Consider the following 24,487-nt stretch of genomic DNA (forward strand, 5'->3'; position numbering starts at 1 on the left):
TTTGTTTGTTCAAATGGAATCTCGTGGCATTATTCTCTTAGCAAGTTTCTTGAATATCAAACTTTGTCTACTTTAAACAAAAAGTATCTAGTCCCTAACCCGATTGTACCAAACATTTGTGGGTCTGGTCCAGGATCATAACACAGGCTAGCATTTAAGGTCATTCCCTAATTGCCCTTGAGACGTTTTGGTAGGAAGAATGAGGCAGGATCACACATGGTTCAATTTTTAAGGGGTTAAAAGAGCAGAGATACTGGGGGTGTTTGGTCACAAATTGTTAAAGGTGACAAGGCTGGTTAACAAATCGGCTAATAAAACATATGGGATCTTAGGCTTTATAAATAGAATCACAGAGTACAGAAGCCTGAAAATTATGCGAACCCCACATTAAAAACACGAGTTCAGACCCAGCTGGTGTATTGTGTTCAATTCTGGGCACCGCACTTTAAAAAGGATGTGAAGGCTTTGGAGAGGGTATGGAAAAATTTATAGAATGGTTCCCAGTATGACGAATTACATTTGCTTGGATAGATTGAAGCTAGGTTTGTTCTCCTTAGAGTTGAGAAGACTAATAGGAGATTTAATAGAGATGTTTAAAATCATGAAGGGTTTAGATAGGGTAAATAAAGAGAATCTGTTTCTAATGGCTGAAGAGTCAATAACAAGAAGGAAATGGTTTAAGGTGAGCAGCAAAAGAACCAGAGGTGGCATGAATAAAAACTTTTTCATACCACAAATAGTTAGGAAATGAACTGCCTGACAAGGAAGCGGATACAGATTCAATACTTGCCTTCAAAAGGGAATTCGATAAATATTTGAAGGATAAAAAATTACTGGGGTATTGGGAAAGATTCGAGGAGTGGGACTAACTGGATCATTCTTCAAAGGAGTTTGTGCAGCCTTAATGGGCTGAATAGTCTCCTTCTTTGCTGTAATATTCTATGTTTGCAGACTGCATAGCAGTAACTTTTAAGGCAAAAGGAAAATTCCTCTGCCTTGAACTTATTTAGACTATTAACTTCCCCCAAAGATGTTATTACAGCAAATTAGTGTTAGTTTATTTGTTTGTATTGTCATGGTGTAATACACTTCTTAACTAACAAGTATGAAATGCTAACTAAATACTATGAGGCATCTTGAAAGTCTCTTTATTGTGGCAATAAATATCTTTTAAACATATACTTCTGCAAGAATTTAGTAGCACATGTACACGCAGATCATACTGTGGTTTACAATCAAGGTATTCAGTTACTGAGATATGCTGCTCTGTCAATTAAATTCACTCCATGTGATATCAAGAAACAGCTGAAGGCACTGGATACTGTAAAAGCTATTGGCCCTGACAATATTCTGGCAATAGTACTGAAGACTTGTGCTCCAGAACTTGCTATGCCTGTAGGCAAGCTGTTACAGTAGAGCTACAACACTAGCATCTAACCGGCTATGGGGAAAATTGCCCAGGTATGCCCTGTACACAAAAAGCAGGACAAATTCAACCCGGCCAATTACCGCCCCATCAGTCCACTCTCCATCATCAGTAAAGTAATGGAAGGGGTCATCAACAGTACTATCAAGCAGCACTTGCTTAGCAATAACCTGCTCACTGGCGCCCAATTTGGGTTCCGTCAGGGCCACTAAGCTCCTGACCGCATTGCAGATTTGGTTCAGGCATGGACAAAAGAGCTGAACTCCCGAGGTGAGGTGAAAGTGACTGCCCTTGATGTCAAGGCAATATCTGACAGACTGGCATCAAGGAGCCCCAGCAAAACTGGAGTCAATGGGAATCAGGGGAAAACTCTCCGCTGGTTGGAGTCATACCTAGCACAAAGGAAGATAGCTGTGGTTGTTGGAGGTCAGTCACCTCAGGTCCAGGACATTGCTGCAGGAGTTCCTCGGGGAAGTGTCCTCGGCCCAACCATCTTCAGCTGCTTCATCAATGAACTTCCTTCCATCATAAGGTCAGAAGTAGGGATGTTTGCTGATGATTCAGCACCGTTCATGACTCCTCAGATGCTGAGGTTGTCCATGTCCAACTGTAGCAAGACCTGGACAATATCCAGGCTTGGGCTGACAAGTGACAAGTAACATTCGCACTACACAAATGTCAGGCAATGATCATCTCCAACAAAAAATAATCTAATCATTGCCCCATGACATTCAATGGCAGTACCATCGCTGAATCCTCTACTATTAACATCCTGAGGAGGGGTTACCATTGGCCAGAAACTGAACTGGACTAGCCATATAAATACTGTGGCTATAAGAGCAGGTCAGAGGCTAGGAATGGTGCGACGAGTAACTCAACTCCTGGCTCCCCAAAGCCTGTCCGCCATCTACAAGGCACAAGTCAGGAGTGTGATGGAATACTCCCCACTTGTCTGGATGAGTGCTGCTCCCACAACACTCAAGAAGCTTGACACCATCCAGGACAAAGCAGCCCGCTTGATTGGCACCAAGTCCACAAACATTCACTCCCTCCACCATCGACCATAGTAGCAGAGTGCGTAGCACCTACAAGATGCACTGCAGAAATTCACCAAGGCTCCTTCGGCAGCACCTTCCAAACTCTCGACATCCACCATCTAGAAGTTCAAGGGCAGCAGATAGATGGGAACACCACCACATGGAAGTTCCCCTCCAAGTCACTCACCATCCTGACTTGGAAATATATCACTGTTCCTCCACTGTCACTGGGTCAAAATCCTGGAACTCCATTCCGAACAACACTGTGGGTGTACCTACAGTACATGGACTGCAGCGGTTCAAGAAGGCAGCTCACCACCACCTTCTCAAGAGCAACTAGGGATGGGCAATAAACGCTGGCCCAGCCAGCGAAGCCCACATCCCCTGAATGAATAAAAAAAGACATGGGTATGGTGGCTTAGCAATCATAGTACTGGACTAGTTATGAGTTCAAATCCCACCATGCCAACCAGACAACCAACCATGAAATCCAACTGAATTACTGATGTTGTTCAAGGAGAGGAACCTGCAATTCCCCACCTGGTGTGGCCTATATACAATCACTTTGTATATGTGGTTGACTCTCAATGCTCTCACAGCAAATGGCTCAACTAAAAAAAAGGCTATAAAGTGGAACAGCAAAATAATTAGACGCTGGAGCTACAAGCAGTGATTTAGGCATCAGGTTAAGATAATACCAGTGCAGTCGATTCTGCATTAGTCCTCTTGGTTAACATTTAGTCAATCGAAGTCTAAGCTGAGAATGCTGTCCCACAGTCTAGTCAAATAACAATCCAATATGGTCACTTCAGACAGCCAACATCAGCTTAGTGTAACTTTAAACCCCATGAAATCTCAAACAAAGCCTTGGCCAATTAGTCAGTAATGAACAATAACAAGCAGATTTTGGTGGTAAACATAGAAGTATCCCATCCAGACTGTACTCTTTGCCCTTGTTTCCCTCGGAACTTTATCCAAAGTATATTCAACATGAAAGAGTATTGATTTGTCAGTTGAGGAAGGAATGGTAGGTGATGATCAGCACCTTCAGCAGAACCTGGACAACATCCAGGCACAGACTGACAAAGTGCAGATCACAGTCACTCCACAGAAGTGTTAAGCAATGATCACTGCCAAGAAAATATGCCAACCACCTCCTCCTTGCCTTTAAGTCCTTGAAATTATTCTGTAATGCCACTGTGGTAGCACAATCATCGTAAGGGTGGCAGCATTTCAATTTCTTAGGGTAACAGGAAAGATGCCACCCATACCTTGAGAACAAATAAAAATACATGCTTACTATCACTTAAATCTTCAATTTATATGATGAATAGAGCATCAGTGTTCTTGCTATTTATGAGACCATACTTAAGCCATTTTTAGATTATTCACGCAAAGTGAATAGGTTTTCCTCTATCATTTGTGAATCATATTGAATCATAGATTGGTACGGCACAAAAAGAGGTCATTCGGCCTATTGAGTCTGCGCTGGCTTTTGAAGAGCAATCCAATTTGCTCCAATCACCGCTCTTTCATGGTATCCCTGCAACTTTTTTTTTCCTTCAAGTACATATCCAATTCCCTTTTGAAGGGTATTATTGAATCTGTATCCCAATCCCAGCCAACAGAAATCAAAATTGGGAAAATGCATAATGGTGGTTGAATCAATCACCTATTTTACATCATAAACCATAGCTAAAATTATGCTTGGAAACACTGGGAATAATCAATTCGATTTGCTACTTTCAAGTTTTAACATTGCTTATATTCTTTGTAGAACAATCCCAGTAATCTAACGTAAACTATATATTTCTGGTCCAACATGAATCTGAAAGTGACACATACCATACAATAAATCAAGAATTTATTTTCAAATAAGAGAAACTGCAAGTTCTACTCACCGTCAATTATCAAGTAAATATAAAACAGGGGAAATTCACATTCAATGCCATCGAACAGCTAGAAAAGAAAATAATTTAAATATTTTAAATTAATGAATAGTGTGTTACAAGCATGAGGTTTATCAGATTGTTATGTTTTGAGGCTGTGTCCTTAATTTAGGGTAAAATGAAGGGGGTAATATGACTTTTTTTGAAGTCTGCCCGACAATAGGCTTGGGTGAGTGGGCTGTTAAAAATTAAAGGAAGGCTCAGATTGTTTTGCTGGGAAGAAGATGAAAGGTGTTCACACTTGGAGACAATGGCAATAGCATCTGTGTACACAGTGGTTAGGCTGGTAGTCTCCAAAATCCCAGGAGGGTGTTGAGAATGTCAAGTTGTAAACAGTAACAGTAATTCCAAGATAGAATAAAATTTGGATCTAAAGAATAGCTGATCAGCATTTCTATATGGATACAAGGCCCATGTGATTCACATTGCCATGGAGATGGTCTATGAACGGGGAAGGGTTTCTAAGATATCCCTGAAACTCACAGATGCATGTGGTCTGCCAGGATCTAGGAGACGGAGCAGCTAGAAGCTGGAAGTCTCTATGGTTCACCGCACAGGAATGCAGGTGGGAGCTCGGACTTGGATCGAAAAGACCAAATCCATGAGGATTTGCAATGAGACTGAAAGATTTGTCTGTCATATGGTTGAGGGAGAAACTCCAGGAAAAACTCTTACCGTAAAAGACAATTCTGGGGCTAAAGGTTACCAGGCTGGGAAAGGAAAAGAAGGGAAGTAAGTCCTCGGGAGCTAAGAATCACTTTGGACTGGGTCTGGAAAAATTGAGTGACTGCTTAAGGGACAGTGTGAAATACGCCTGTGAAGTGAGTTTTCAATTGTGTTCACAGTAAAAGGGGGAAGTTCTGTTCTGCAGTTTAAAGTATAAGTTTCCTAAAAAAAAGTGTTTAATCACAGTGGTTTTAGACTGTCAAAATAAAAGTCTTAAAATATAAAATCCTGCCGTGGCATGCTTTCAGTTGTCAGATGATAGTTTGAATTACTTTTTTTAAAGTTATCGGCCTCTACATGGATCATAACAGCTCTTGCTGACATTTTCTTTTAACAATACATTTAGAAATGATTATAGCTCAGGTGTAAGCTGTTTATTATGATAAAGCAGATATTATTCCTAAAATTTCAACTTTTATAAATTAAACATCAAGTTTGAACTATTTTAAATAATGAGGATAGGAGAAAATATATTTTCATAAAATACAGGTCTAGATTTGGACAGAAGTTAGTCCAAAATTAAAATTAAATATAAACATTTTTGAAATTGAAAATGAGCAGCAGGAAGCAATCAGCTGATCCACCATAGCTTAAACAAACAATATTGAGTTGTTACTATGTTTAATGTGAAAACTTAGAACTAAGGCTACAACAATGGCACTTATATTTATTTGCCTGGAAAACAAGAGTTTCACATATAATTATTGACTATTAGTGGGCTAGCGGAGGCGATAAGGCAGTGGTATTGTCGCCGGACTGGTAATCCAGAGACCCAGGGTAATGCTCTGGGGACCCGGGTTCCAAGGCAGGTGGTGGAATTTGAATTCAACAAAAATCTGGAACTAAAGGTCTAATGATGACCATTAAGCCATTGTCAATTGTTGTAAAATGCATCTGGTTCACTAATGGTTATCTGCTGTCCTTACGTGGTCTGGCCTACATGTAACTCCAGGCCCACAGCAATGTGGTTGACTCTTAAATGCCCACTGAAATGGCCTAGGAACCCACTCAGTTGTATCAAACCGCTACAAAGTCTCAAAAAAATGAAAGAAACTGGATGGACCACCTGGCATTGACCTAGGCACCAGAAATGACAATGGCAAACTCAGTCCTATCAACACTGCGAAGTCCTCCTTACTAACATCCGGGGCTAGTGCCAAAATTGGGAGAGCTGTCTCACAGGCTAGTCAAGCAACAGCCTGACATAGTCATCCTCATGGAATCATATCTTACAAATAATGTCCCAGACACCTCCATCCCAGAAGAGATGGTGGCACAGTGGTATACAGTCGGGAGGGAGTTGCCCTGGGAGTCCTCAACATCGACTCCGGACCCTGTGAAGCCTAATGGCATCAGATCAAAAATGGGCAAGGAAATCTCCTGCTGATTACCACGTACTGCCCTCCGTCAGCTAATGAATCAGTGCTCCTCCATGTTGAACACCGCTTGGAGGAAGCACTGAGGGTGGAAAGGGTGCAGAATGTACTCTGGGCGAGAGACTTCAATGTCCAAAAGTGGCTCGGTAGCACCGCTGCTGACCAAGCCCTAAAGGACCTAGCTGCTAGACTGGATCTGCGCCAGGTGGTGAGGGAACCAATAAGAGGGAAAAACATACTTGACCTCATCCTCACCAACCTGCTTGCCACAGATGCATCTGTCTATGACAGTATCATAGAATCACAGAGGTCTACAGCGCAGAAAAAGGCCCTTCGGCCCATCGAGTCTGCGCCGGTCAAACAAGTATCTAACTATTCTAATCCCATTTTCTAGCACTAGGCCTATAGCCTTGTATGCCATGGCATCGCAAGTGCACATCCAAATACTTCTTAAATGTTATGAGGGTTTCTGCCTCTACCATCCTTTCAGGCAGAGTTCCAGATTCCCACCACCCTCTGGGTGAAAAAATTCTTCCTCACATCCCCTCTAAACCTATGCCCCCTGGTTATTGATCCCTCCACCAAGGAGAAAAGTTCCTTCCTGTCGACCCTATCTATGCCCCTCATAGTTTTATACACCTCAATCATGTCCCCCCTCAATCTCCTCTGCTCTGGGGAAAATAACCCGTCTATCCAATCTCTCCTCATAACTAAAACTCTCCAGCCCAGGCAACATCCTGGTAAATCTCCTCTGCACTCTCTCTATTGCAATCACATCCTTCCTATAATGCAGATTCCAGAACTGGACGCAATACTCTAGCTTTGGCCTAACCAGCGTTTTATACAGTTCCAGCATAACCTCCCTGCTCTTATATTCTATGCCTCGGCTAATAAAGGCAAGTGTCCCAAATGCCTTCTTAACCACTTTACCTACCTGTCCCGCTACTGCACAGTCCTTGTGGAGGTGAAGTCCCGCCTTCACATTGAGGATAATCTCCATCATGTTGTGTGGCACTACCACCGTGCTAAATGGGAAAGATTTTGAACAGATCTAGCCACTCAAGACTGGGCATCCATGAGACAGTGTGTGTCATCAGCTGCATCAGAATTGTACTCAAACACAATCTGTAACCTCATGGCCTGGCATATACCCCACTCTGCCATTACCATCAAACCAGGGGATCAACCCTGGTTCAATAAGGTTTGCAGGAGGGCATGCCAGGAGCAGCACCAGGCATACCTAAAAATGAAGTGTCAACCTGTAGTTATATCACAGGACAACTTGCGTGCCAAACAGCATAAGCAGTAAGCGATAGACAGAGCTAAGCAATCCCACAACCAACAGATCAGATCTAAGCTCTAGTCATGCCACATTCAGTCGTGAATGGTGGTGAACAATTAGACAACTTACTGGAGGAGGAGGCACCACAAATATCTCCATCCTCAATGATGGGGGAGCCCAGCATATCAGTGCAAAAGATAATGCTGAAGCATTTGCGACAATCTTTAGCCAGGAAGCCGAGTGGGTGATCCATCTCAGCCTCCTCCGGAGGTCCCCAGCAACACAGATGTTAGTCTTCAGCCAATTCGATTCACTCCATGTGATATCAAGAAACGGTTGAAGGCACTGGATACTGCAAAGGCTATGGGCCCTGACAATATTCCAGCAATAGTACTGAAGACTTGTGCTCCAGAACTTGCCAGGTCCCCGGCCAAGCTGCTCCAGTACAGCTACAACACTGGCATCTACCCGGCTATGTGGAAAATTGCCCAGGTATGTCCTGTACGCAGAAATCAGGGCAAATCCAACTGGGCCCATTACCGCCCCATCAGTCTACTCTCCATCATCAGTAAAGTAATGGAGGGATCATCAACAGTGTTATCAAGTGGCACTTGCTTAGTAATTAACTGCTCACTGAAGCCCGAGTTTGGGTTCCGCCAGAGCCACTCAGCTCCTGACCTCATTACAGCCTTGGTTCAAACATGGACAAAAGAGCTGAATTCCAGAGTTGAGGTAAGAGCGACGGCCATTGACATCAAAGCAGCATTTGACAGAGTGTGGCATCAAGGAGCCCTAGCAAAACTGGAGTCAATGCGAATTAGGGGGAAAATTCTCCACTCGTTGGAGTCATACCTAGCTCAAAGGAAGATGGTTGTGGTTGTTGGAGGTCAGTCATCTCAGCTCTAGGTCATCACTGCAGGAGTTCCTCAGGGTAGTGTCCTCGGCCTAACCATTTTCAGCTGCTTCATCAATGACCTTCCTTCCATCAAAAGGTCAGAAGTGGGGATGTTCGCTGAGGATTCACAATGTTCGGTACCATTCGCGACTCCTCAGATACTGAAGCAGTCCATATCCGAATGCAGCAAGACCTGGACAATATCCAAGCTTGAGCTGACAGGTGGCAAGTAACATTCACGCCAAACAAGTGCCAGGCAATGACCATCTCCAACAAGAGAAAATCTAACCATAGCCCCTTGATTTTCAATGGCATTAGTATCACTAAATCCTGGGGGTTACCATTGACCAGAAACTGAACTGGACTAGCTATATAAATACTGTGGCTACAAGAGCAGGGCAGAAGCTAGGAATCCTGCGACGAGGAACTTACCTCCTGACTCCCCAAACCTTGTCCACCATTTATAAGGCACAAGTCAGGAGTGTGATGGAAATCTCTCCACTTGCCTGGATGAGGGCAGCTCCCACAACACTCAAGAAGCTTGACACATCCAGGACAATGCAGCCCGCTTGATTGGCACCACATTCACAAACATTCGCTCCCTCCACCACTGACGCACAGTAGCATCAGTGTGTACCATCTACAAGATGCACTGCAGGAATTCACCAAGCCTCCTAAGACAGCGCCTTCCAAATCCACTACCATCTAGAAGTACAAGCAGATAGATGGGAACGCCACCACTTCGAAGTTCCACTCCAAGTCACTCACCATCCTGACTTGGAAATATATTATCGTTCCTTCACTGTCGCTAGGTCAAAATTCTGGAACTCCCTTCCTAACAACACTATTTCTACACCACGTGGACTGCAGCGGTTCAAGAAGGCAGCTCACCACCACTTTCTCAAGGGCAACTAGGCACGGGCAATAAATGCTGCCCAAGCCAGCAAAGCCCAAATCCCATGAATGAGTAAAAAAAAAATCCAAGTTCACATTTTATTCATCAGTGTGATTTTAAAAAGTTAATAACAGGAACAACCTCTGTAATGTTTGCTCACCTTGGTTTGCAATTATCAAGAAGAATGGGGATTCTAATGAGAAAATTAAATTAAGAGTCATTGGATATAAATAATTCTATTGATTTTTAAAAACAAAATAAACCTTAGCGGTGATAAATATCACAAAAATTTCCAAAAGTGTTAGGAATGTTAGGATTTTTCAGAAACAATTTGAAGATGTGCTGATCACAACACTGTGAGTCGGTGTTTGTCCCTAGATGCAACACTCATAAGCTCAGAAACAACAGCTGAGACACGTTGGAATCTTTCATGCCTAATTCGCTATTTACAATATTTACAAACAAGGACATGCTTTGGGGGTGCAGATTCAGTTATCGTAAATATTCTGGTTGTATAAAAAAGTCACTTTTTACTCAAGTTAAATCTGAGGCTTTCAGTCTCATTATGCTATTTAAAATACCAACCCACCACCTGGATTGGCTGTCTGCTCCTTGTCCTGCTTTGGTAAAAAGCTGGAAGTTGGCAGGTTGGAGTCGGCTTCCAAGCACACATTCATTTTTTGACCATTTTAACCTTTCACCCACATCAATCCAACCTGCTCACCTATGTTAGAATAGGCACTTGTATTTCAAAGGTTGGCTGTGAAACACATCAGGTGCCCTGAGAATTTAATAAGACACTATCTAAATGAAAGTTCTTTCTTTCATCTTTTGACTTTCAATCAGAAGAAAGAGTCCCAAATTGGGACTGTATATCCCAAATTAGAAATAAAATAGATTTAAGGTTGCTGTTTGGCATTGGAGCCATAGTTGGGACCTAGTTGAAATTATGATTCCCATCCCAGCATGTTCCTTAGCCAGCTGCGAAATAAAAGAAAAGACCTGCATTTACATAACGCTTTTCATGGCCATTGGATGTCTAAAAGCTTTTTACAGCCAGTAAAGTACTTTTGAGGTGTTGTCACTGTTGAAAAGACAAATAAAAATAAACACCAAATAAAGGGGGATTCTGTCCCCAGAAGGTTGAAAGTTAAGCGAGAAAATTACATTTTTGCTCTCACACTTTTTATCAGCCTGATGTATCATAGACCAAACCAGAGACAGAGGCTTTGGCCTGCAGACCACAGTAGAGTGAGGTGTGGCATGTAGTACAAAGGTTGCCTAAAATACACATTTTCCAAATTGGGGTTTATTTAAAACTAATATTTATTAGAATGCATTAGGAAAATGATTATATAGTGATTTGTCCGAAGTACCTTGATTTCTGCTGGTTTATAATAACGTCGTGAATGGTCTTCCAATCCTGTTCTGTATCCATCTCTTAAGAAGCGTTTCAATCCATATTTTCCTTGCAGTTTGCGAACAACTTTCTCAAGAGTTTGATTAAACAAGGCATCATCATCCACTGCAAATGCAGGGTAACTTATACAAGGCAATAGAGCAGCATCTGTATTCTGGAAAAATATTGCAGTACTTATTAATCACCTTGTTGATTGCCAAGCAGCAAAATATTCTACATGATCCAAATTGACACATGATGTATTAAATAATGGCCATAAATTTATGTACAATTATTCATTCAAATTACAAACTATACTTTTACAAAGCCACAATTGAGCAGCTGTAATGAAATAGACAAGAAACAATTTGGGATCAGTGGGCAAAAATGAATTTTGTATCAAATGTAAATTAGGGACTACACTGTACTAATGAGAAATTAAAGTTATGAAATGGCATTTAAGTTGTGTAATATTACATATATGTCAGTCAATTAGATCTTAGAATGAGGAATTAACACTCAAGTTGAAATCCCAAGGGTCTGGGGTTTTGGGGGATGAGTGGTTCAGGGATGTGGGGGGGATGGTCCGGGGTGGGAGGGGGGAGGGGGTGGGGGGTGGGGAGGTCGGTCAGAGGTAGGGTGGGAAGTCTGCGGGGGGGGGGGCACAAGTCCGGGGGTGAGGGGAGCCGAGGTCGGGAGGGGTTCCGAGGTCGGGCGGAGGGGGTTGGGGGGGGTCCAAGATGGGGGGTGTGGTTGGGGGTCTGAGCTTGGGGGGCTGGTGGGGGGGTGTTGGAGGTTGCGGGGGGGGGGGGGGTCCTGTTGAGAGAGGGGGGTTGGGGGTGTGGGGGAGTCCTGTGGGGTCGGTCTGGGTCTTTACAATTGTTACTCAGAAGTCAGAAGAGCTTTTAATTCTTCTAACTTTTTCTGGGTAACTATTGATATAACCCTGGCAGAACCATCCAAAGTATGCAATTTAAATTGCATTTGCGGATAGTTGCCAGTGCAGCGCAATTGTCCAGAGGAACCGTGCACATCTGGGCAACGGCCATGCAAACCATAACCTGGGAACTTGCCAGAGGGATTCCCCAGCGCATCTTTGGATTACTCCACAAATCTGACGCTGGGGAGCGTAGAAGTTACGGGTTTATATAATGAAGGCAATAAAGGGCCTATAGTTAGATGGTTTTATGTACCACAGCCTTACTAATTTTTTGGCAGATTACCAGAAAAAAATAGCCATAGAAACCTAAAGGTCCCAAATTCAAACTCCAGATTGAGAGGAAATTTGATGGAGGTCAAAATCATAAGCAGTCTGGACAGAGTAGATCGGAAGAAACTGTTCTCAATGGCAGAAGAGTTGGGAACCACAGGACACTGATTTAGGGTGATTAGCAAAAGAACCACCGGCAAAGTGAGGAAAATCTTTTTTATGCAGTGAGTGGTTAAGATCTGGAATGCACTGTTCTATTCCAGGAAGCCAGTTGGCGAAGTTTGATCCTGGAATCAGTCATTACTCAGTCTTACATTTATTTACAGAGTGAAACATTACAAGTAAAAAACCTTCTAACTTAACCACACCCAAGTGAAACCCCTATTACTGACCTCCACCTATATATAATTAAACACAATTGATATACAATTAATATGCACTGCCTCATAGTGTGGTGGTGACAGAGTCATTTGTGGATTTCAGAAGAGAACTGGATAGGTATCTGAAGGGAAAAAAATTGCAGGTCCACGGGGAAGTGCAGGAGAGTGGGACTAGCTGGATTGCTCTTGCAGAGATTCAGCATAAACATGACGGAATGAATGGCCTCCTTATGTACTGTAACCATTCCTTGTTCTCTGATATCCTCTATAATAATGGCAGTGTTACTTTTGGTGCCCATATGAATGCCAGTTTAATCTCTATCAATTCTTCTGTGACACCTATCCTATTTTCAAACACTAGGGGAATTTGGTAGAAATTTTCAGAGATCTGTGAATTTATGTTACAATTGCAGCCGATGTTATTCACTGAGCAAGCCAAATCTCAGAGGGAAACTGGTCTTACTGATCATAACTTTTTTTTTGTATTTTGAAAATGAGGGGAAAATTACTGATTCCAGAAGCATAGAATCCTAGTAGCATTTTTAGAATTTTTAAATGAGAAGATTTATTAACAAAAGGGAAAAAAAAATTTAAACACACAAGATTAAAATTACACAGTTGAAACTGTCTTACAAAAATTTCCCCAAAAAAACCCACTTGGTCAGAACACACAAGTACTCGGCATCAGCTCCCTTACAGATTTTTAACCATAAAAATCCAGTAATATTATCCAAGGGAAAAACTGCTGCTACTTTAATAAAGTATACCACACGACTTCTCACTCTCTTCCACTCTGCTGTGGAAATCCGAAAGAAGTTCAGGAACAGACTGCTTTCTGGAAACAAAGACTTTTCTGGCTTGAAGCTGCATGGCTGTTTCAAATTCACAACTTGTTTCAGCACAGAGCTGATCTCAGGACATCTCTCCCACACAGCCACTTCAACTCGACTAAACATCTCCCTTAAAAGTCTTTTTTTCCCTTTCATCCTAGACTCCATTGTCATAAGCACCTCTTTGAACTCAACGTTTCCAAAATATAAAAAATCTTTCATTTCTTCCTACTGCCTCCAGTTTCGGGTCAAATAAAAATTGATAATCTTCCTTTGTTTACTTACGAAACCTTTGTAAGTTGTCAAAGTCTTTTAAACTCCCTTGGAAATTTAGCAGCTGAAAAGTCACGTCGTTACCTATCACCTCTTGCAAATTATAAAACCCAACTTATTTACTTGTAGTTCGAACTTCACCATAGCCTCGCATTACAAATGCATGCATGTAGCCTGTACCTGTCTTTACAAACCTGCCCCCAGTTTACATACCCATGACACACACACACAAACAAACACACATACACATTCTTTACAGAATACCAACAAATTCCCAAAGATATTTAAAAAATAACTTCCATCTTCACATTTATAACATCAGTTTCATAGCCTTTCACCAATTTCAGTTGTATGGCCATAATGTGAGTTCAGTCATTATTCATTACCCCCTATGCAAACACTAATTAATACCTATCCTAAAGGACCAGTGATTATAATCAACATATACTTCTGTAAGCAAATGCTCTCTATATCCAGTGCTTTCCAAGCTATTTTCCAATGTGGCACAATTTTAACTTTAGAAAAATAACATTACCCCAGCCGCAAACAAATATAAATCAGCAATAAAGCAACATGATAACATTCAGTATATAATTTTTTAATTTTGTGTATTATAGATCAACATATAAAACTATCATATAAATATGAAAATCAGTATTTTAATCTTTGTAAAAATATACTTATGTTGCCTTCAGTTAAGCTCTCCATATTCACCAGTGACAGAAGACTCAATGAAGACTCTTTCATTTCACTTCCTGGCCCAGGACGGCTGCACATGCGCCCGGTTGCATTTTTCTCCCTATGAAATGGTGGCTGGTAACTCACGTCTGTCAACAGGAGCAATCCTGATGTGGGGTGCAGTCTCAGATGAGAGGGAGCTTGTGACCCTATCCGCTGTCTCTGCGACCACAATGGGGGGTCGTGACCCACAGTTTGGGAAATGTTACTCTACTCTGGCTGCAACTCAAAGTTTCCTATATCAGGATAGGCCACTTGCACATAATAATAGGTCAGGTTCATCCATATTAATTCACTGCTTTAATTTAATTTTGCCTTCTGGAAAAAACGAACTTGTCAATTGAGGATTAGGGCTGTAAGCCCTAATGTCTCGATATACCACGGGAATTAAGTCAAATTTGCCTTTTGCTATGAATATCTGACTTCATATGTTTTAGAAAATAACTTTTACTATTGGAATTAAATTTCAAATGTAAACAAACATAAACGCTTGGTTGAGAAACTGGTAAACAGACCTGGGTAATCAAAGGGGTAACCTGTGGTTATTTAATGAGGTTAGAGTTAGAAGTGAGAAAACTCAAACAACGGATTTCCCATCTCTGAGATTTTAGTAGGGACAGGAGGTTTACAGTTATTTCAAGAAGGGATTTAAATTATTCATGTGGTTCCCTGATCAAAGATGCTAAAAGCACCATTGTAAACAGGGGGTTTATTGGTGGAACCAGAAAGGCTGGAAAGAGAGCCATTAATTCCATTAGAGATATAAATTATTCATGTTGGTCCCAGAATCAAAGGGTTGTTTTGAAGGTAAAAGATAATTAGTTAACATTTTTATTTGAAGCATCCCAAAGTATCCCACATTATGGGTTGTGGGAGTTAGAAAAGTTCCTTTATTTTAATTTATCTGTGTGTATTTGTTCAAAGCAGCAGGTAGTCAGCAGTCAGCTTGGTTGGAGCTTGGAGACAGAGATAGAGTGTGCCAGGAGTTGGAAAGCAACTGTGGAACCAAGAGCTATACAGGAGCTGTAGGAGCAGTCTGGGAGAAAGCAGTCTGTGTCTGTCCCAAGTCAGGAAAAGGAGCAGAGAGGCCATTAGGAATCAAGGGTGATCTGATTTTTAAGTCACTAAGCACAAATGCAGTGAGGTCTCAAGCTTCAGCTGAGAAGTCCACAGTCATGGGGTTTTGAAGAAAAGTTGGAAGGTTGCTTAGCCAAAAGCCATTGGAAGGATCCCCATGAAATCACATACCTTGGAGAGGAGAAATCAAATTGAATTCTGTGGCATATTTGGTTTGGTCCCAGAAGGAGAAGATGTTGTAATGTGTGAGGGAGCTATTGGGTGAAATTAGGAAGTTAAAGGGGAACTAGGCTCTGTACTCTAAGTCCTGACAAGCTAATAGGGTTAGCTTTGTTTATTTTTTTAATATAAAGTTTGTTCTTGTTTAAAAACATGAAATCTTGTGGCATAGTTCTTTCAGATAATCACCGGTTGTTCAAATTTCTCATTAAATGTTAAGGGTCTCTATGGAAATCGCAATACTCTGCACTGCCAAAACAAGATGAAGAACCTCCTGCCACGTTAAGAAAAATCTAACTAACAGAAACTGGAATCTTCTCACTTTCTTCCCAGATCTACCCATTGTACTATGAAAAAATTATTTTAAAAACTACATTTTTGAACCCTTATCTTTTGTTTCTGAGGCTTTAGCCTCCATATATAACGTGTACAGTTTAGAGAAAACAGTAGAACAATTGTAAAAGAAAACTTTCCAAAAAGAGGGAAAATACACCCAAATTGATAGCTTTATTAACTGAGATTTTTGTTACCCTGGTCACACTTGAAATCACCTAAATCAGGCCCTTTCATTAGTCAAACCTCTCTAATCCAAGTAATCACAGCCCTACACCGCTTTTCATAACACTGTTACCCTTATTCAAATCAGTTCTAAATCACTTACTTGAATGTTCCCAGAGATTTTGAAGAAACTTACATAGAATTAATAATGTTGCTGTTAAAATAACCAAGCTTATTATAACTAAAAAGCCTGCTGAGGTTTGCAGATTGAGAACAGAAACTCTTTGAAAACTAACTGTGAGAATAAGCACGAATGCACAACATCAAAGAAACAACTTGCACCAGTGAGAATATTGAATTTTGTATATGCAGTTCAGGATTAATCAATCAAATTTTCAATATATCCATTGCTTTACTGAAATACTAACCACAAATGAAAATTGCTGATTCACAGGAATCAGCAATAGCTAATACTTACTGATCAAAAATTTCTGAAGGTGGATACTTAAATCAGTACTTCCTTTCACTCTCTCCAAACCAATAGAACTTTCAAAATAACAAAATCATTAGCTATGTAGAACGATTTAAGCATTTACCTATTCTTTTGTAAGGATGTTTTAATTGTCTACTTACATGTGACCTTGATTCTCGTGGAAGCAGTGAACACAAAGTTTGTCTGTTCCGATTGTGAGCATCAAAATCAACAAAAATAACTGACCAAGAACATCCCTATAAATAAAATAAAAGTGGTAATACATTTACGTAATATTTTATGCACACCTATAAACCTACACATACATATAGGAAGTCATTTTTGCTATTAAGTTCAAAATGCTCAGGCAACAACAACTTGCATTTAAATAGGACCTTTAACAGAGTAGAACATCCCAAAGCATTTCACAGGAGCAATTATCAGACAAAGCACTGACACCAACAATTTTACATTTGATATTGTTTAGTTGCTTCTTATAATGAAGGCTTTGAGTTTGTGATATATGAGCTAGAACAATCCTAAAATCTATACACCATATGAATGAAGGCTATTAAACTGTCTACCTATTAACAAGGGAGAGGAGAAATTCAGATCCCTGGTGTCAAAGGGAAGGGACATGAAAAATGGTTGATAAGCCAGGGCTCTTAACCATTGAAAAAATGTCTCAACAGTAATCTTACAGAGGTACATGATATATAGCAGGGTGTAGGAAGTAAACCCAGTACTCACAGGTTTATATGAGCAGAAGCACAGTTTCAAAATCGTAAAGTTTACATGTAAGACTGATGTATTACTTTAAACAGACACGGGTCAACAGCTGGTATTTCTTGCAAGGAAGAGCATTTGGAATCAGGATACTGGCCTCATTTAAGAAACAACAAGATGCTGAGTTTTTTAAAAATTATTTGTTCATGGGATGTGGGCATCGCTGGCTAAGCCAGCATTTATTGCCATCCCTAATTGCCCTTGAGAAAGTGGTGGTGACCCACCTTCTTGAACTGCTGTAGTCCATGTGGTGTAGGTACACTCACAATGCTATTAGGGAGGGCGGGTTCCAGGATTTTGATCCAGCGTCGGTGGAGGAACAATGATGTAGTTCCAAGTCAAGATGGCTTGTGGTTTGTAGGGGACCTTGCAAATAGTTGTGTTCCCATATATCTGCTATCCTTATCCTTCCAGGTGGTAGAGGTCAGAAGTTTGAAAGGTGCTGTCAAAGGAGGCTTGGTGAGTTACTGCAGTGCATCTTGTATATGGTACACACTGCTGCCACTCTGCATTGGTGGTGGAGGGAGTGAATGTTTAAGTGGTGAATGGGGTGCCAATCAAGAAGACTGTTTTGTCTTGTATGGTGTCGAGCTTCTTGAGTGTTGTTGGAGCTGTACTCATCCAGGCAAGTGGAGAGTATTCCATCACACGCCTGACTTGTGTCTTGTAGATGGTGGACAGGCTTTGGGAAGTCAGGAGGAGATTTATTTGCTGCAGGATTCCTAGTCTCTGACCTGTTCTTGTAGCCACAATATTTATATGGCTGGTCCAGATCAATTTTTGGTTAATGGTAACCTCCAGGGTTAAAAACAAAAAGCTAAAAGCTACTGCGGATGCTGGAAATCCAAAACAAAAACAGAGTTACCTGGAAAAACTCAGCAGGTCTGGCAGCATCGGCGGAGAAGAAATCAGTTAACGTTTCGAGCCTTCATGGCCCTTCGGCAGAACTGAAGCATAGTTAGAAGAAGGGAGAAATATAAATTGGTTTAAGGTGGGGGAGGGGGGGGGTGGTGGGGGGAGAGAGAGACATTGAGGGTGTGGTGATTGTGGAGATGAGCAGATAATCAAAAGATGTCACAGACAAAAGGGTCAAAGAGGTGTTTTGTCTGAGAAAAGTGCTAATTAAGAATGGAAGACAGGATATTCAAAGTACAGCTCTAGTGGGGGTGGGGTGGAAAGGCTAACAAGGTTTTAGTTTTAGATTTAAAAATAATGGAAATAGGTGGGGAAAGAAGAATCTATATAAATTACTGAAAAAAAAGTGGGGTGGGGGGGGGGGAAGAAACGGGGTGGGGATGGGGGGAGGGGGAGTTTAAGATCTAAAGTTGTTGAATTCAATATTCAGCCCGGAAGGCTGTAAAGTGCCTAGTCGGAAGATGAGGTGCTGTTCCTCCAGTTTGCGCTGGGCTTCACTGGAACAATGCAGCAAGCCAAGGACAGACATGTGGGCAAGAGAACAGGGTGGAGTGTTAAAATGGCAAGCGACAGGGAGGTTTGGGTCTTTCTTGCGGACAGACCGCAGGTGTTCCGCAAAACGGTCGCCCAGTTTGCGTTTGGTCTCTCCAATGTAGAGGAGACCGCATTGGGAGCAACGAATGCAGTAGACTAAGTTAGGGGAAATGCAAGTGAAATGCTGCTTCACTTGAAAGGAGTGTTTGGGCCCTTGGACGGTGAGGAGAGAGGAAGTGAAGGGGCAGGTGTTGCATCTTCTGCGTGGGCATGGGGAGGTGCCATAAGTGGGGGTTGAGGAGTAGGGGGTGATGGAGGAGTGGACCAGGGTGTCCCGGAGGGGACGATCCCTACGGAATGCCGTCAGGGGGGGTGAAGGGAAGATGTGTTTGGTGGTGGCATCAGGCTGGAGTTGGCGGAAATGGTGGAGGATGATCCTTTGAATGCGGAGGCTGGTGGGGTGATAAGTGAGGACAAGGGGGACCCTATCATGTTTCTGGGAAAGAGGAGAAGGCGTGAGGGAGGATGCGCGGGATATGGGCCGGACACGGTTGAGGGCCCTGTCAACGACCGTGGATGGAAAACCTCGGTTAAGGAAGAAGGAGGACATGTCAGAGGAGCTGTTTTTGAAGGTAGCGTCATCAGAACAGATGCGACGGAGTCGAAGGAACTGAGAGAATGGGATGGAGTCTTTACAAGAAGCGGGGTGTGAGGAGCTGTAGTCGAGGTAGCTGTGGGAGTCGGTAGGCTTGTAATGGATATTGGTGGACAGTCTATCATCAGAAATTGAGACAGAGAGGTCAAGGAAGGGAAGAGAAGTGTCAGAGATAGACCATGTGAAGATGATGGAGGGGTGGAGATTGGAAGCAAAATTAATAAATTTTTCCAGGTCCCGACGAGAGCATGAAGCAGCACCGAAGTAATCATCGATGTACCGGAGAAAGAGTTGTGGGAGGGGGCCGGAGTAGGACTGGAACAAGGAATGTTCCACGTACCCCATAAAGAGACAGGCATAGCTGGGGCCCATGCGGGTACCCATAGCCACACATTTTATTTGGAGGAAGTGAGAGGAGTTAAAGGAGAAATTGTTCAGTGTGAGAACAAGTTCAGCCAGACGGAGGAGAGTAGTGGTGGATGGGGATTGTTGGGGCCTCTGTTCAAGGAAGAAGCTAAGGGCCCTCAGACCATCCTGGTGGGGGATGGAGGTGTAGAGGGATTGGACATCCATGGTGAAGAGGAAGCGGTTGGGGCCAGGGAACTGGAAATTGTTGATGTGACGTAAGGTGTCAGAGGAATCACGGATGTAGGTGGGAAGGGACTGGACAAGGGGAGAGAGAAGGGAGTCAAGATAACGAGAAATGAGTTCCGTGGGGCAGGAACAGGCTGACACGATCGGTCTGCCAGGACAGTTCTGTTTGTGGATTTTGGGTAGGAGGTAGAAGCGGGCCGTCCGAGGTTGGGCGACTATCAAGTTTGAAGCTGTGGGAGGAAGATCTCCAGAGGAGATGAGGTCAGTGACAGTCCTGGAAACAATGGCTTGATGTTCTGTGGTGGGGTCATGGTCCAGGGAGAGGTAGGAGGAAATGTCTGCGAGTTGACGCTCAGCCTCCGCGAGGTAGAGGTCAATGCGCCAGACAACAACAGTACCACCCTTGTCAGCGGGTTTGATGACAATGTTGGGGTTGGACCTGAGAGAACGGAGTGCAGTGAGTTCAGAGAGAGATAGATTAGAATGGGTGAGAGGAGCAGAGAAATTGAGACGGCTAATGTCACGCCGACAGTTCTCAATGAAAAGATCAAGAGAAGGTAAGAATCCAGAGGGAGGGGTCCAAGTGGAGGGAGAATATTGGAGGTGGGTAAAAGGATCCATTGAACGGGGAGAGGACTCCTGCCCAAAGAAGTGAGCACGGAGACGAAGACGGCGGAAGAAGAGTTCAGCCTCATGCCGAGCCCGAAATTCATTGAGATGAGGGCGTAAGGGTATGAAACTAAGTCCTTTGCTGAGCACTGAACGTTCAGCATCGGAACAGGGTGTTGATAGTGGGGCAATCAGCGATAATAATGCCATTGAATGTCAAGGGGAGATGGTTAGATTCTTTCTTGTTGGAGATGGTCAATACCTGACACTTGTGTGGCATGAATGTTATTGCCATTTATCAGCGCATGTCTGAATATTGTCCGGGTCTTGCTGCATATGGACACAGACTCTTCAGTATCTGAGGAATAGCGAATGGTGCTGAGCATTGTGCAATCATCGCAAATATCACCACTTCTGACCTTAAGATGGAGGGAAGGTCATTGATGAAGCAGCTGAAGATGGTTGGGCCTAGAACACTGCCCTGAGAACTCCTGCAGCGATGTCCTGGGGCTGAGATGATTGACCTCCAACAATCAAAACCATCTTCCTTTGTGCTACGTATGACTCCAACCAGTGGAGAGCTTTCCCTCTGATTCCCATTGATGTCATTTTATCTAGGGCTCCTTGATGCCACACTCAGTCAAATGCTATCTTGATGTCAAGGGTAGTCACTCTCAATTGAACTCTTGAGTTCATATCTTTTGTCCAAGGCTATAATTAGATCAGGAGCTGAGTGGCCCTGGCGGAGCACAAACTGAGCATCAGTGAGCAGGTTATTGCTGAGTGAGTGCCACTTGATAGCACTGTTGACAACATCTTCCAATACTCTACCTGGCTAGAAACTTAATTAAAGATTATGAAGATTAAGAAATTGTTGGATACAATATTTGATGAAACTTGTGGGTCCAGTCTTTTTGGGAACACAGAAATATCATCACTGGCCAGGCTTGATTAATGCAGATTTGAATGAAAGGATTATTTTGTTAAACTTTTAATGTACTGGAGAAGCAGATAATTTCACAATGATTTATCTTTTCCAAGTATTACCTTATTAGTTACCTCTTACAGTGGGTTGACAATCTGGGAGATTTTGTGATGCTGCAAATTGTACATCGACTATAAGGAAGTGGCTTGAAGGCTCTTTGTTCCTTGACTCTGGCTTCTAACGCATGCCCCAGTATTCAACATACCACTGACATCGGTACCTTCAGTACCTAGACATCATGCTTTGGAACTCCTTTCCTAACCACCTACTCTCCTCACCCCCCACTTCACTCCGCCCAGCTCCAATTCTTCCTTAAAGAATTTCCTTAAAACAGGCCCCCTTGATCAAGATTTTGGTCATCAGTCCTAATATTTCCCTTCCAGGCTTAGCATCCACTTTTTTTCCTTAATGCCTTTGCAAAGCACTTTGGAATGTTTTTCTACATTAAAAGTGTTTATAAATACAAGTTATCGTTGATGGATTCCTGTCATTTTGTACGTGTTAAAAAAGAAAATTTTAGGACTATCTTGCCAGTAGGATATGTTCTTCTTTAATATAAAAGCAAAATACTGCAGATGCTGGAAATCTGAAATAAAAGCAGAAAATACTGGAAAAACTCAGCAGGTCTACCAGCGTCTGTGGAGAGAGAAACAGAGTTAACGTTTTGAATCTGTATGACCAGGAGCTATTGTGGTACTTTAAAAAAATAAAAATGAAATGAGTAATTGAGTATTTTGTGTAATAATTCCTATCCCCAGCATTTCTCCCTCCATTAATATGAAGAGCTCATAATAAATTTAGCTTTTTTAAAGGAAACTTTGAAACACAGTTTTGTGCAGTCTGAGTCCCTCTTTTAGAATATCTACATTTTTAACTTTTATATACAAATATTTTAATGTGTCAGTCTTGCACTGAAGACAGTACATTTTCCTTTCTACTTTCTCCCTGGCACCAAATTATGGCTGATTCAAAACATTTTTCACAACATAATGCCTCCTTGACCTTGTTTCATATGTTTGTATGATCTTTGAATGATGAAGGACCTCCAAAATCAATTTACAATCTGATGTGTAGGAACCATCCATACCCCACATGCAAACTCATTGTTTCTTTCCTGCATGGCTATGGGTTTTGAGTTCAGATTTGGATTCCGAAAGCCTTGCCTCAACAATTTGTCATCATAATACTTCATGGCGATAATTAATCTCTTAGCTTGAAATCAACCTTTATGTTTTTAAAGTTAGGCATTTAGGAAATCCATTTTCTTTATTTTGCCTCAATTACAGAATTTTGAAAATATGACTTTGGGCTGGATATGCGACAGATTTGAAAATAAATATTTGACTAACTAGAATACACTCTCATATCTTTTTCCTCACAGCCTGAGGAATTCAATAATGAAAGTAAATTATTTGTGTTCATCTGTTCTATAATGGAGGTGACCAAAATACATATCTCAAATTAATTTACATCAACATATTTTTGCAAGATCAGTTTGACTACAATGAATGTTTATACTTAGCAACACCATATCACCTAACCAAGTTTCAGTCAAGGAATGTGATGTTGAAATCAATTTTGAAATGGGTTTGCTGCTAAGGACTGAATGATAAGGACATGCTTTAACGGAATTGCACAAGATGACATTTAATGTGCTTGTGCCTACATACACTCAGTGGTATCTGGTCTGAGATTATGCTGCTAAAATAACATATTCTTTAATAAGTCATTTAGCCGTAGCATGAGGCTTGGGCAAGTGAAATTTAGGTGGACCATCTGCCCAATGGGCAGAGTTTTATGCCTCATGGGCGGGTGCACGCCTGAACTGAACAGACGTGAAATAGCACAAGATGATGTCGGGCGAGTGTCCCAATGTCATCCCTCACGTGAGCAATCATCAAGTCAGTGGGTGAGCGCAGCAGTCGGAAGCACACCCGCCGACAATTAAGTGGGCAATTAAGCCCATTAAGGAGGCAATTGAAAGCGATTTTTCGTGGCCTGTCCACTTTTATGGCTAGCAGGCTGACCAATCGACCAGGCAGCCTTTACATTTTTGCTCAAACCTCGATCCAGGGTGGGATGAAATCTCCGTGGGGAAACAAAATAGAAGGAGATATCAGGGGGCTGTTTTTTTTTCACGAGGAATGCTTTCAGGTGATTGAGTGTGCTGCATGGACATATTTTGCAGCATTTTGTTGTTTCATTTATTCTGTGGAAGTCTGCAGCTCCCTGAGGCAGATGTCTGCCTTCAGGGAGCTGAATGGAAGCGCTCACCACCACCTGCAGTGATGCCTGTCCTCTTCCAGCCCCCACCGGCAGTGCTGAGCCTTTCTCAGCGTGTGTTTCATGTTGACTGGCCATTAATTGGTTGGGAACCCGTTTCCCATCTGCTCCCTGGCCCGCCGATCGTGCGTGCCCAACGGGCAAAAAATTTGGGCCATAAACAATCCATTGAAATTATTGAAATGATAATACTATCACGTTCTCACTCCACTGAAGTCAACTAACACTAATAACTCCTTCTATTCTTACTTCATGCAGATGCTTATGCAACCTCTAAAAGTCAGTACAAGAAGAACATTCAATGCTCATTGTTGCTATAATTAAGGTATGGTGGTGTTTTAATCTCCATCAGCCTCTTAAACAAGTTCACTAAAAGAGATAACTAACTGTGAGCAAAGCCACAGAGGACTCAATAGTAACATCATAAGTCAAAAGTTCAGCATT

At 42.1% G+C, this 24,487-nt stretch overlaps 1 protein-coding gene across 5 annotated transcripts in view; it reads right to left on the reverse strand.

The window, feature by feature from the left end:
* phkb (phosphorylase kinase, beta) overlaps positions 1-24,487 on the reverse strand; it is a 270,585-nt gene that overhangs the window by 125,208 nt on the left and 120,890 nt on the right. For all 5 annotated transcript variants that reach the window (XM_078544342.1, XM_078544340.1, XM_078544341.1 and 2 more), the window contains 3 exons: positions 16,844-16,939; positions 10,963-11,160; positions 4,365-4,422 (listed from right to left, as the gene is read on the reverse strand). In XM_078544342.1, the coding sequence (XP_078400468.1) occupies positions 4,365-4,422; positions 10,963-11,160; positions 16,844-16,939 (352 nt within the window). The remainder of the gene's footprint in view (positions 1-4,364; positions 4,423-10,962; positions 11,161-16,843; positions 16,940-24,487) is intronic.

The sequence above is a fragment of the Cetorhinus maximus genome, chromosome 6, assembly GCF_964194155.1.
Source record: "Cetorhinus maximus chromosome 6, sCetMax3.hap1.1, whole genome shotgun sequence".
Taxonomy (NCBI): domain Eukaryota; kingdom Metazoa; phylum Chordata; class Chondrichthyes; order Lamniformes; family Cetorhinidae; genus Cetorhinus; species Cetorhinus maximus.